The 14,342-nt window shown below is 33.9% G+C and overlaps 1 protein-coding gene across 2 annotated transcripts in view; it reads left to right on the top strand.

Moving 5' to 3' along the window:
• LOC111153431 (cadherin-18) overlaps positions 1 to 14,342 on the top strand; it is a 321,039-nt gene that overhangs the window by 280,230 nt on the left and 26,467 nt on the right. Inside the window, exons 8-9 of one of the 2 annotated variants that reach the window (XM_022512443.1) lie at positions 1,945 to 2,066; positions 10,440 to 10,557. The exons of the other annotated variant lie outside the window; for it this stretch is intronic. Of the exons in view, the coding sequence (XP_022368151.1) occupies positions 1,945 to 2,066; positions 10,440 to 10,557 (240 nt within the window). The remainder of the gene's footprint in view (positions 1 to 1,944; positions 2,067 to 10,439; positions 10,558 to 14,342) is intronic. 2 annotated transcript variants of the gene reach the window in all.

Here is a 14,342-nt window from a genome sequence, read left to right as displayed (position 1 = left end):
TTTTTTTAATTTTTTTATTTTTCAGCATAACAGTATTCATTATTTTTGCACCACACCCAGTGCTCCATGCAATCCGTGCCCTCTCCAATACCCACCATCTGGATCCCCCAACCTCCCACCCCCCAGCTCTTAATTTCTTTAACGAAGTCTAAAACTCAACTTATACAACATTTCAATAAAATGTTCTGCATATAGGTCTTACACATCCTTTGGTAGATTTATTTATAGTTTTCTTATAGCTCTGTTAATTAACTTTAGTTAGTTTTTCACCATTAACAATAATGTACACTGTAGTTTTGTTGTTGTTTGTTTGATGTACCCTTAATCAGTTGGAGAAAGCACATTTCTACTTATTTGCTGAGATTTTTTGTTTTTGGTCTTTTTTGTTTGTTTTGCTAGGTTTCATTGAGTTTATCATGTATGGCTATTACATCCTATTTCTTGGTTTTTCTGTATGTCTGTCCTTTAATTACTTTTGTTTTTCCATCCTTCAATTCATTAAACATGTGAATAATTTTTACCCTTTTTAAAATGTCCTTCCTCGTTTCTTCCTTTGTATCTTCCTTCCTTCCCTTTATTGCTTCCTTCCTTTAATGCTAAATGAAGCAAGTGTGGAACTAAACTGATAAAGATAGTTTTGGTTTTTTTTTTTTAACGCAACAGTGGAATGGGTTTGCTATCATTTTGTTTAGGCTATTTACATGTAAAATATCTCGTGAGTGAGAATGTCTGGTATTGATATCAACAGGTCATAAGCCACAGAAAACACACTTTTCAGTATTTCCTCCTTCCTTCATTTTCTGGGAAAAAGATGTTTAGGAATGAAATTACCTGTTTCTTTAACTTTAGGTAAAATAACCCAGACCTGATTTTTTTTTTTTTTTTGCTTTAGAAAAATTATGTTTTAAATGAAATTTGATTTTCTTTAATTACTATAGTACTCCTCAGATTTTCTATTCCTTTTGGAGACACCTATGGCATTTTTTATTCTATCCATGTTCTTACTAGTGTTAGTATCATCTATATATGTCTATGTATATCCATACCCCCTTTTTTCGAATATACCTTCTCATGTTCGACTTTGATAAACTGATAAATTTATCTAGAATTTATGTCTTTTGTTTCTTTAATCCTTTTAAAAATTAGTCTATTTAACATTAATTTTGGGCTTTTAAAAAATAATGACAAAAGCATCAGTAATAAAAAATATATATATTTAATTTTCCTGTTATTAATTCTTCATTTATAGCTTTAACTTGTAAAATAAACTGAATATTTGCCTTTTCCTTACATCTCAGAATTAGCAAAATTACTGAAAAATGGGAAGACTGTGTTTAAGAAATATTTTAAGGTGTTAGTTATAATATTTTGAAATCTACCAGAGTTATATATTAATTCTGTGATAAGTTCTGATTTCAATTATTATTTCTCCCCAAGTATGACTTAACATCCCACACTGCATGAATTTTTCTATAAGAATAAAATTATTCCTTGTGCAAAAATGGCAATTTTTTCATTTCCACCAAATTTATTTAAATTTAAAAACTCAAACTTTGTAAAGATTGTGTAATTTTTTTTTTTTTGAACCAACTGCTATGCTTTTCTTAGATTAATGATGAAACTAATTGTTCATCCCTTGGACTCTGACAGCATACAACGAATTCTGACAACTTTCTCCCACTCCAGTTCCTGAGTAACATATAATTTCCTTGGTATGACAAAATAATCATTTTAGCATGCAGGTCATGCCTTGGTGTTCATGTTTCATTTTTCTGTAAGTTAATGAATTCTAGCAAAGAGTGCCATCATAAAGTTGCCCTTTGCCAAAAGTCCTGTTGCAGCATATGGAGCTGGTGACAAGCTACAGTATTAAGGAGATTTGTTTCAAACCAAGCCTGTAAAATGTGCACGGAAATACTAAATAAGTTCCTGTGTGTTTTGCAGACAATCCCGGTTTGCTGAGCCATGTCGCGGTGGGTATTAGAGTTCTGGACGTCAATGACAATCCACCCGAACTCGCCAGGGAATATGATATTGTTGTCTGTGAAAATTCAAAGCCTGGCCAGGTAAGTTAATTGTTTCCTTCCTATCATTGGACTGGAAGAAAAACAAGCAGCTCTATTTCTATTATTTTTGGGTATAATCCTCAAAATCCCTCAATGTTATTTTTGTGCTCAGTTGAAATTAATGTTATAAAGCTTTATTCTAAGTTCCAAATAGATTTTTTTGAGAATCGTTGAAAAAAAATTTTCTCCAGAACCCAAATGTAACTCTAAAAACGAACTCATTCATGCATACATTCATCATACCAATAAAATTATATTGAATGCTTTGTGTGAAGCCCTGTATTAAATGAGAAGGAAATTGTGAACTTTCTTGTACTAATGAAGCTTTGAGACAAGGTTATGGAGAAGGGACTGATTGGTCCATTTTGGAAGGCCTGCAGGAGTGACATGTGAGTGACCATTGAGTAATATTGGTACTAAGCGATGATTAGGTTGGAACAACAGAAAGGGTCTATATGTATTAAGAACATGGGGACAGCAGAAGAAGCACAGAAGACCTTGAACGGGGGTCATGAGTTTGGATGGAGCATTGCAGCTAGCTAAAAGAGCATGGCAGTTCTGAGGGAAGCCCAGTGTGGCTGTGGCACATAAAGAAAGGAGAAGTCTGAAAGGGGACACACATTTGTGTTTTTTTGTTTGTTTTGTTTTTCTGCTTTGTAACAAATTACACAAACTTAGCAGCTTCACACAATACTTATTTGCGATCCCAGAGTTTCTGTAGGTCAGATGTCTGCTCATGGCTTAGTTTGATCTTTGCAGGGGTCTCATAAGACTGCAGTCAAGATTTCAATAAGGATCAAGTTCTTACCTGAGGCTTGAAATCTCTTCTAAGCACACCTAGTTATTGGTAGCATTACATTTCTTTCAACTATAGACCTCAGAGCTTTAGAATTTTCCTCAGCTCTCCAATGTTTCCTGGAGTTTCAATATCCCACCCAGTTTCTTGCTATATGTATGGGTTTCCTCAATAGCCATTTCATCAAACAAGTAAGGAGAGATCTGTAAAGTCTGTTAGAAAATAGTATTGTAAAATGTAATGTCATCAGGTGAAGGATGTATCAAAACTTTCGCCATATTCTGTTGGTCAGAAGCAAATCACAGGTCACACCCAGACTTAATGAAGAAGGGACTATGGGGAGGCATGGATTCCATGAGGAGCACTTTAAAGTCTGTCACAGGTAGGGGTGCCTGGGTGGCTCAGTAATTAAGCATCTGCCTTTGGCTCTGGTCATGATCCCAGGGTCCTGGGATGGAGCCCCACATCAGGGCTCCCTGCTCAGTGGGAAGCCTGCTCCTCTCCCTCTCCCACTCCCCCTGCTTGTGTTCCCTCTCTCGCTGTGTATCTCTCTGTCATATAAATAAATAAAATCTTTAAAAAAATGTACAAAAAAACCATAAAAATAAAGTCTGTCACAGGTGGATCTAGAGAGATAGAAAAGGTCTAGGTCCATTGGAGTCAGATGGTCCCTTTTACTGTCTTTAGCAAACCAGAATGACTATTCATCCAAAACTACTTTATTTATTTCAAAAAAATTTGGAGGGGGGAAAGGGCAGAGGGAGAGACAGACACACAGAAACAGAGAGAGAAAATGTTAAGCAAGCTCTACACCTACATAGAGCAGAACATGGGACTTGATCTCACAACCCTGAGATTGTGACCTGAGCCAAAGTCAAGAATCAGACTCTGAACAGACTGAGCCACCCAGACATGCCCATCCAAAACTACTTTAATTCATTTTAAAGTTTGTCTTAAATTATAGTTCTGAGAAGCACTGCCCATGTATTTTTGTAGAAAGAACAACCAATAATGTGCTAAAGTAATCATTGTTTATGTTTTAATACTTTCTGAGGAGGTATTTGTGTAGATATAATTGGAAAACTGTTTTTTTCATATTCATTGCCCATAAGAAAATTAGAAAATATAGGGAAAAAGTGAATGAGAATTGTATCCAGAAGTAATACAGATTATGTATTGTATTATATTATATTATGTTATGTTATGTTATGTTATGTTATTAGTATGTAACAGTTAATATATTAATATATATTATGCAATATATTAAGATGATCACTTAAGAAGCTTAAGCATTTTTCCGTACCACCATGTCAAAAGCAGGAAGGAACTTTTCAGTACAGATATCTAATGATTTATTTACCAAAGCCTATTTCAGTTGTGCCAGGGCCACAAAGCAAGTTTTAATAATTTGCACAGGATTGGTTGACTTCATTATTTTCTGTATGACAATAAATAAATAAATAAATAAACGAACAAATAAAGTGAGATACCAATTCAAAAGTATTGCTAGGGAAAAAAAAATATTGCTAAAAAAAATCCATTGGAAATAAAGACACCTAAATAAGCTAAGAATCACTGAAGCAATAAAAATGAAAAATATTTAAATGGAATAATAGTGAAAATACATTGTATTGAAAAGGACAAAAAGGGAAATTTGTTTTCTACTCTTTTTATGATAAGACATAACTTTAATATCAGAATCTATCAAGGATATAATCCCTACAGAATCTTGGTTTCTTTGATCCATAGGTTATTCAGAGAATTCAAACTTAGATCATTTGAATGCGATACAAAGACTTAAAAATCCAAACTTAAGCTAATAATTGCATCAACCATTTTTAGATATTCTCTTTTTAGGTAATACATTTCTTTTTCTCTTTCTTTCTTTCTTTTTTTTTTTTTTTTAACTTCAAGGTAATTTCAAAATTTTTAGGATAGAGTGAGATGCTGTATTGGGAACAATACATACTTGCTAGTCCTAGCCACCTTTGCAGGTAAAAGCACTGAAATTTGGGCAAATAACACTCTGTCCTTGTTCTTGGATTGATTTTTTTCCTGTGAATGTTCACATGTGTTTCTAAATCTAAAACACTGGTATTAGTTTTCTAGATTGCACTCTCCATATTGGCCAGTGACCTTGACCTTTTCCATTGACCTCTTGATTCCAGGAAAGCTTATTCATGCATTCTCTCCAGGTCATCCTCTCCTGTCAGTGCCAACTTGCTAGCCTGGGTCCTTCTGTTTTACCCTCCGCACTGAAGACCTAAGCTTCATAGCATTTCTAAGAAATGATTTATGTGACATCGACAAATGCTTTCCTCATTTCTAAAATAAAGAAAATTGTCAGAATTTTAGGGAGCTTCCAAGCCTGAAATTTTGAGTATATGACTAGATGAGTCTCAAATTCCTTTAAATGTGGATTATTTTATTCTCCTCAGGCATGAGAAGCCATTCCATTTTGTAGAGAAGTCTAAATTTGTGACAAAAATATATCTTTATCTTCTGGCTCCCCTTAGCCATTTAGATAGTATTTTTCTTTTCTTCAGAGAACTGTTACTGTTTTCAGAAAACAATCACTAGACTTAACACCCTTAAAATCTAATGTATATAGATTTATTTATGTGATTAAGGCTATTATCCTTTAAAAACTGTATTCATAGTTAGCATCATTGCTATCTTTAATATTGTATGATTTTAGATGTCACATTAAGATACTTGGGTTCTTTATATTGCTTAAGTATCTGTTTCTCTTAACATTTGTTTCACCAAAATGAATTAAAACTTTTTACTGAGGTAATGAAAAGCCATTTGAAAATATGTTTATTATACCCTTTTTTAAACAAACCATTGTCAATCTGTGTGGTCAATTTGTATGATTAACCTATTACAAGGGAAATGGTCTGAATCTTTCTATTCTTTAATTTTGCCGCCTTTGGTTCATTTAACCTTATGTTTGTAGCATTTCTGGAGAACCTTTGTGTGTTTTGATACAGAGTAGGAATAGGGAACTCTATTTAAATAATGATTTGTTGAAATAGGTTTTCTGAAGCATATTTGAACAGCCCAGCTGTACAATGTCTCCTCTTTCTGTAACAGTTGCTTTTAGAATTACAGGCATCTATATTATGGATGCTTTGTGTCTAAATATAACAGCATGTGGCCATGGAAGAGAATGGTGTCTTTTGTGAAGCAGAAGTTTAAACCACCTATAAGAGCAGAGTTCACCTTGAATCGGGTATCAATATACCTGAACTGCAACAATATATCTCTCTGACTTAATAAATTTTCCCATTCTGTAAATAATATGTAGAGATATCTCTCTTTCTCTCTCTCTCTCTCTCTCTCTCTCTATATATATATATGTATATATATACATATATATTTTAACTACCCTGCATGAAAGAAATATTAAGAAGAAAACCATGCATACATGAAATTTGAAGTCAGTTCCCGAAGTAAAGTGAATTCATAATAAATGAGATGGGTCTACCCATAGAAATAGAAATATAAATGACGGGAATTCTATCTTACTGATATTGACTTTCCCCTCTGTGTGTGTGTGTGTGTGTGTGTGTGTGTTTCATTACAAAGTAAACTTAGGAAACATAACATTTATCATAGAAAATTATATTACCTAACACCATCCTACCTCCATCATGTCCACTTATTAACAATAAACTTTGTATGAAAAAAGTACCTTGATCAGTAGAGATTTTACACCAAGATTTTATAAAGATCAGGGGTGCTTGAGTGGCTCAGTGGATTAAGCCACTGCTTTCAGCTCGGGTCATGATCTCAGGGTCCTGGGATTGAGCCCCACATAGGGCTTTCTGCTCAGTGCGGAGCCTGCTTCCCCCTCTCTCTCTGCCTGACTCTCTGCCTACTTTCTCTCTGTCAAATAAATAAATAAATAAATCTTAAAAAAAAAAAAAGATTTTACAAAGATCAACTCATTGAACCAACAGAAATTAGTGTTATTATTAAATAAATGTATGATCCCACTTGAGATTATATTATAAAGCAAATGCATTGATTAATTTAAAGAAGATACACCCTGGTGGTGGATATTATGGAGGGCATGTATTGCATGGAACACTGGGTATGGTGTATAAACAATGAATTTTGGAACACTGAAAAAAAATTAAATTACATTCAAGAAAATAAGATACAATGTGCTCCATAGAATATTCTTTTAATTTAAATGTTTAGTTGCACTAGTTCATTTACCTAACATTGTTTGTTTATATCTGTGACACTGACTACTTTGATGTTTTCCCCCTTTAATAAAGCACTCAAGAAATAACAGACCATAGAAAACACATTTAAAGAGGGTGATACATTTATTTAATAAAAGAAATACAACATTGATTCTAATTAGTTTATGCTAAAAGTGAATCATTATTCATGGGCATTACCAAAAACTGCAGCTTGTAATTATTAATAAATACCAACTATCAATTTGGACTTCCTCCTCCCTTTAGTAGAATAAATTTACGACTGTGTTTCTCTCAGATCTTTCAAAATAATCAAACACTTTATGCACTAATTACATGATATGCACAAGATAGAAAAAAATCCAAGTTCAGTTAAAATGATGAGAGACAGAAAATAAATTGTTATGGATTGTACATCACCCACAAGTTACCACAAATTACACAAATGGAGGGCACATGTAGCACAGTGTAGATAAATCATAACTAACAAAAGGGTAGAAAATATTGATGACAGATACGTGGCACTTATCTAGATATCTGCCAGAAGCTTACATCTTTTAAAAATCACAGATATGTTCACTTCTGAGGTGGTTTTCCTAATAAAAGTCTAAGGAAACAAAAAATTGAAATCTATCTTCTCCTGAAAGGAAAGGTGATTAGTAAACAGAAAAATTAAATAGACCTTTCCCCATCAAGAGGATAAGAGGATATCTCCAAGTTTTAGATAAAAGTCAAGCAACATTCTAGGTTTTTGGAAGTATTTTTCAGAAGCATTATAGAAGAATAAGTTTGGACGCATGAGGCACATTCTTCAGGAATTCAAGACGAATGGTTCACTCATAAACAAAATGTAGCCATCAGCTCATTATTTGCTATGGAAACAAGATCAAGAAGTTTTTGAGAAGACAAATTTGCCGTGACTGAGCTTCCTGGTAAATTCAGATTTGAAATTACTTGTACAAAAATGGAAAGTATATTTTACTAAAGATAACAGTAAAATAGTAAAGCTACATTATGAATTATATCAGTGCTTAACAAGTAGAATAACTTGTTTGTAAAAATTTAAAATGGGAAGAAAATTGTTGTCCTAAAGAAGTCATAAGAGGAAACATAAAATAATTTAGTTGGTTTAAGTTAATTGTTCTTTGCCAATCTCTTCCAAAATCACATTCCAAAATAAGAAGTGAATTTGCAAACATGTTAGTAGGTTATGAGGTATCATCAAGAAAATAGGATTGTGCATTGGAGAATGACAATGAGCAAGGATTAGGGGAGATAGGACATTCATTTTCAAAAAGAAAAACATGTATCTATTTCATTTAACCCCGAAGACAGTCTTGAAAACTTGATATTTTTATTTCAGTTTAATATTAAGTACCTGAAACGTAGAGAACGTAAGTATGTTTCTCAGATTACATGCACTCTGAACTCCATGGAGCTTTCCATGTACTCAAGAAAAATTGTCAAATTGCTTCTCATTATCCATCAATTTATTCTACTATCAAGTCAAAGCCAATAAGAAGGGGAAAAAATATTTTATCCAGAGAGCAACTGTAATTTAAACAAAAAAGAAAGCAACAAGGAGATATGTAGATTTTTCATCTTAAAATTAATAGTCTGAAGTGAAGTTAAGAAGAGAAGAATGGGGGCACCTGGGTGGCTCAGTGGGTTAAAGCCTCTGCCTTCGGCTCAGGTCATGATCTCGGGGTCCTGGGATCGAGCCCCGCATCGGGCTCTCTGCTCAGCGGGGAGCCTGCTTCCCTCTCTCTCTCTCTCTCTCTCTCTGCCTGCCTCTCTGCCTACTTGTGATCTCTCTCTCTCTGTCAAACAAATAAAATCTTTAAAAAAAAAAAAAAAGAAGAGAAGAATGATAGAGACTTCTTGGGATATGTGGGGGTTGGGGGAAGCTTTTACTTAAATTTCTTGCTGAGAATACATTCTGAGCAATAGAGAGCCTTATGCAGATATGGATAAAATAGATCACTTTCTATATAGCCTAAAGCACTTTCTTCACTTCCTCCTTCATGAAGACACATGCTTTTCTGTTCCTACTATCACTGATGACTCCTTCTTAGTACTTTTACATTCATCTTCATCTCCCTGACCAACTAATGGACTCAATCCATGGAGGGAATTTAGCTTTTACCTGCTGTATGTATTGGTATACTATTTCACTTGGAAAAGATTGAAATGGGATGAAATTGAGCGAGATGTTTTTAGAAATCATAGCAATTTTTGAAATGAACACAGTATATTTCACATGCAGGAAACACTCTCTTTTTTAAGATTTTATTTATTTATTTGAGAGAGAGAGAACATGAGCGGAGGGGCAGGGTGCAGGGGAGGGGCAGAGAGAGAAGGAGAAGCAGGCTCCCTGCTCAGTACAGGGCTTGATCCCAGGACCCTGGAATCATGACCTGAGCCGAAGGCAGACGCCTAACCACCTGAACCATCCAGGCACCCCAGGAAACATTCTTTTTGCAGCTGCTTCTCCCTCTCTTTCTTTTAGTTTCTCTAAGGAAGGGCTAGAAAAAGGACACCTAAGCATTAGGATTTTTTTTTTTTTTAAAGAGGAAAATTTATCTTGTGTATTAGTTTGGATACTTCCTTGCTAAGAGTGTAATGGCTACCGCTATGGAATTTGCATTGTTTTTAAGCCACGTGGAAGAGCCATTTATATATTCTAAATTTCTCTGCTCCATGATGCGCATAGTCCGAATTTTAGAATTGCTTTCTCTCAGCACTGTATATGAGAAGTATTCCATAAAACTGTGAGTGGTCTGGTTTTGCTTCTGCTACCATTTTAACAGTTTTGAGGCACATCACAAACCTTTAGGATCTCACATTCCTTATCTTAACTATGTTAACATAGAGGGGCTAGGTCATGCTCTCAAAGGTCCCCTGAAATGGTAAAAATAATATGGCTCCACTGTTCTGCATTTACCTACTGAGAGCGACATACACTGCAAAGCTGTTCTACAGGAACACTAGGATATTTATATTTGTACAAACAATACTTCCTGTTTCCTCAAACAGGTGTTCTTACGAAACCTTGCAGTTAATTGGCCCCAAGGTACTGTAGGTGATAAAGGAAAAAAAAAAAAAAATTAAGTGTTGGTGCTATGCTAGAAAATAAAGCGTGGATGATTATAAATTGTTCCATAACCTGTTTCCTAAAATCTCATACAAGTACAGGCCAGTTAGCTGGGACATTTATTACTTGAATTTTAAAAGACTGAGGGTAGATAAAGGGGTCTTTTAAAAATCCTTTTATGATGGCAATTTAAAATGCTATAATATAATTAAAATCAAAGGAATAAGTCAAAATAATTTTCCTATTTAGTCTTTGCTTTTTCTCTTCAGGTGATTCATACCATCAGTGCCACTGATAAAGACGATTTTGCAAATGGACCAAGGTTTAACTTTTTTCTTGATGAACGCCTATCTATAAACCCAAACTTCACTCTGAAGGACAATGAAGGTGAACGTGATTTACATATACTTTCTAACCTATGTGATACCTGTTTTGACTTCGTGTGGAATAGGCCTGAGCAGTTTTGCTTTATGCGTACATACCCATGAACAGCTTGCAAATCAGCATTCAAAGTCAGTTTGATGTTAATGTGTTATGATCTGTGAATAGCTTGTATTTAAAATTGAGCCATATGTACAAATAACTTTCATTGAGTTTATTCAGAAGCATCCCTTTAAACAAGAGATGTACATGTAATATGCTTTTGGGCAAATTTTAAGAGAAATCTTAGCTGACAAACATGTTTATGAGAGTTGCTTGCAATTGCTAGGAGGTAGAAAAATTTTAAATTAGGAAAAATGAAAAATATGTCCTAGGGACAGTTAGGAAAGGAAATGCAATGTTTGAACTCATCTTGCATTAGCAAGGCTATCAAGATGTGGTATACAAATTATATTTCCTCTTGTTATTATGAATATTTTTCAAAATGTGGGTAGAAAATATGCATAATTGCAGAATATTGTGGAAATTTTGAATTGCTTTTGTTTAAACTTCTGTATTGTGTGAAGGAAAAAAGAACACCATAATTTAGTAACTAGAGAAGATTCTCATGTTTTAGGTTCCCTGTTCGGTAGATTTCTCAAGGTTGCGTAAAACTCCACCTTTCTATAAAGGAAGCATTAAATCAGTCAATATGTGCAGTATTCTGATTTGTATCAACTTTCTTCTTCCCTAAAACTATCTTTGATCATGCTTATCTGAATATGTTATTATTTGGAATTTAACACTGGCCTCAAAATCCTGTGAGAGAAACAATGGCGGATACATTTAGGAGTAAACATTTAATTCCCTTTCTGTACCCTCAGGGAGACATATTATATATATAATATCACGAAATGTCAACTCACTAAAACATTATGTCCATTTTCCTTAGCTTCTTTAAATTATCATAACAAGGATACCAAATTGTACATGTGACCATAACATGGTTTACACAAAAATCCAAAGCTGCTTATTCTTTTCTCTCATTTTAAATTCCTTATGGTCAGCTCTGCCTATGGAAATATAGTATTTGAAATATATTTGAAATATAGTATTTGAATATAGTATTTATGGTATTTAATACTATATGGAATATAATATAATATGAAAAATTATATGGAAATATATATTTGTGCATGTTTTTATATGATAAATTGTAATAATTGATCACTATACATTTATATACATTTGGACATCCCATTCTACGATCCCAAATATATTTAATGTAATGAACTATGGGAAATATGTAAGAAAACTTAATGCATATTTCCCATATTTCAGATAATTGTGTAATTTGGGGAGCATTCAACTTTCTGTCTTGGTCAGTTAAAATCATACCTCAATCCCTATATTTATATTTCAGTTGTTTCTTTTGCCATTTTTTTAAAGATGTTATTTATTTATTTGACAGACAGAGATCACAAGTAGGCAGAGAGAGAGGGAGAAGCAGGCTCCCCGCTGAGCAGAGAGCCTGATGCAGGGCTTGATCCCAGGACCCTGAGATCATGACCTGAGCTGAAGGCAGAGGCCTAACCCACTGAGCCACCCAGGTTCACCACCCCCCATCTTTTCCCATCCTGATAAAGTTTTTATTTTACATTTTAAGTAATTTTAATTTGATGATACAATCATGAAGATTTGACTTGGATTTAAAGGTATTTTATATTCAACTTATTTAACCTATATAAGTATAATTCCAAAAGTATTTTTAAAAGAAACAAGAGAATTTTACTATTGTCGAGACCCACTTAGTGACTGAAAGTTCTTCGTAAAAAATTTTATATCTGGGGTGCCTGCATGGCTCAGTTGGTTAAGCGGCTGCCTTCAGCTCAGTCATAATCTCAGGGTCCTGGGATCAAGCCCCATGTCAGGCTCCCTGCTTGGCAGGAAGCCTGTATCTCCCTCTCATTCTGCCTGCTGCTCTGCCTACTTGTGTTCTCTATCTCTCTGTTAAATAAATAAGTAGATGAAGTCTTAAAAAAATTATATCTACAATTTATGATCTTAATGCATGGGTATATTCAAAAGGGCTTAATTCAATGATTTGACATCACTAGTGGTGGGAAGTCATTTTAAGGAGGTCGCCTCAAACATATGCACACTTTTTAAATGGTTTTATTGTATTGATGTAAATTTTTTAACATTTATTTTAATCATATCAGTGAATGCTTAAGCCAGCTATACTATGTCAAGTATGTGAGGCCTCTAGACAATTGTGTAGGGATAAAGAAGTTTTAATCTATGTGTAAGACTATTTTTAAGAAAATATTGGGAATTGATAAAATTATAAATAACACAGGAAAACTTCTTTTGAATAAGTAACAACAATTTCTAGAAAAGATTCAAAAGCATAGCTGAAAACGTGCGCTTATGAAAGCAGACTTGATTATTCTAGATAAGCCAAGTCACCTAACTTTCCAATCTTCAGTTTTTACATTCACAAATTATGGTTTTTAAAATACCCACTTTAGGAGTGCCTGGTTGGGCTCAGTCAGTTAGGTGTATGACTCTTGGTTTTGGCTCAGGTCATGATCTCAGGGTTGTGAGATTGAACCCCGTGTGGGTCTCCATGCTGGGCGTGGAGTCTGCTTGAGATTCTCTCTCTCCATCGCCCTCTCCTTTTGCCCCTTTCCTCCAAAAATAAATAAATAAATAAATAAATACATGCATACATAAATAAATAGGTAAAAAAATAAAAACTCATTTTGGAACATTGGGAGAATAATGATACCATATAAAAGATGGATTTTTCTCTAAACACAAGGCAGCTACAGATAATACTATATAAAGACAAGATTAAAAAAGGAATAGCCATACCAAAATGAATATACTCATATAAGTATATGGACCCTTATGATAAACATAAACACCAAAGCCAAGCACAGAATTAAATCTATGCTAGCATATGAGAGTTTAAAACTATTAAGCCTCAAAGGTAAAGAGAAAGAAATTTATACTATCAAAAAGAAAATGCAAAATAATTAAAAGCAATGATAGTTAGATTTTAAAAAATTTTTAAAGATTTTATTTATTTATTTTAAAGAGAGCCTGGGGTTGGGGGAGCCCAGAGGGAGAGGGAGAGTTTTAAACAGGCTCTCTTCTGAGTGTGGAGCCTGGGAGGGGCTCATTCCACCACCCAGAGATCAGGACCTGAGCCACAACCAAGAGTCATTTGTTTAATTGACTTGCCACCCAGGCACTCCAATAATTAGTAAACTAGATTCCTGGTTAAAAAATTAAAATAGCATAAGTTGATAAAAATCACCTGGTCAAAATGCTGATGAAAAATAATTTGCTAATATCAGCCTTCTCTACAGTTAGTTAAAAATAGTAAGCTATTGGGAATGAAGGAGGACTCATTATTAAAGATGTTTTCCGATGTATAAAAATAAGTTTTTTACATTTAACTACTGACATTTTGGCAAATATTGTATTAGTCTTTGCCTTCAGGATCTCTGCAGAATATAACACATAAGAAAAGATCTTATAATTCATGTTTCATTTCATATGTTAAAACTTGAAGAGTAAACCCTAAAAATGAACAGCATAAAAATCGGTATTTTCCAAAGCAAGAAATGTTTTTCAGAAAACTAAATAATGAAACTTATTTTATCAGTAGAACAGAAGACCAGAAAGGAGAAGAAAAGATGGAAAATAAAACCATAGAAAATGATAGAAAAAAGTAGATATTAATTCAAACATACAGTAGCCATTATCAAACTGAATATAATTTTTAATCAAAGCTATCTCAT

Source organism: Enhydra lutris, unplaced genomic scaffold (genome assembly GCF_002288905.1).
Source record: "Enhydra lutris kenyoni isolate GAN:26980312 unplaced genomic scaffold, ASM228890v2 scaffoldscaffold32, whole genome shotgun sequence".
Classification (NCBI taxonomy): domain Eukaryota; kingdom Metazoa; phylum Chordata; class Mammalia; order Carnivora; family Mustelidae; genus Enhydra; species Enhydra lutris.
Note: the sequence above shows the minus strand (reverse complement) of the source record. Positions and strands in the feature narration are given on the sequence as shown.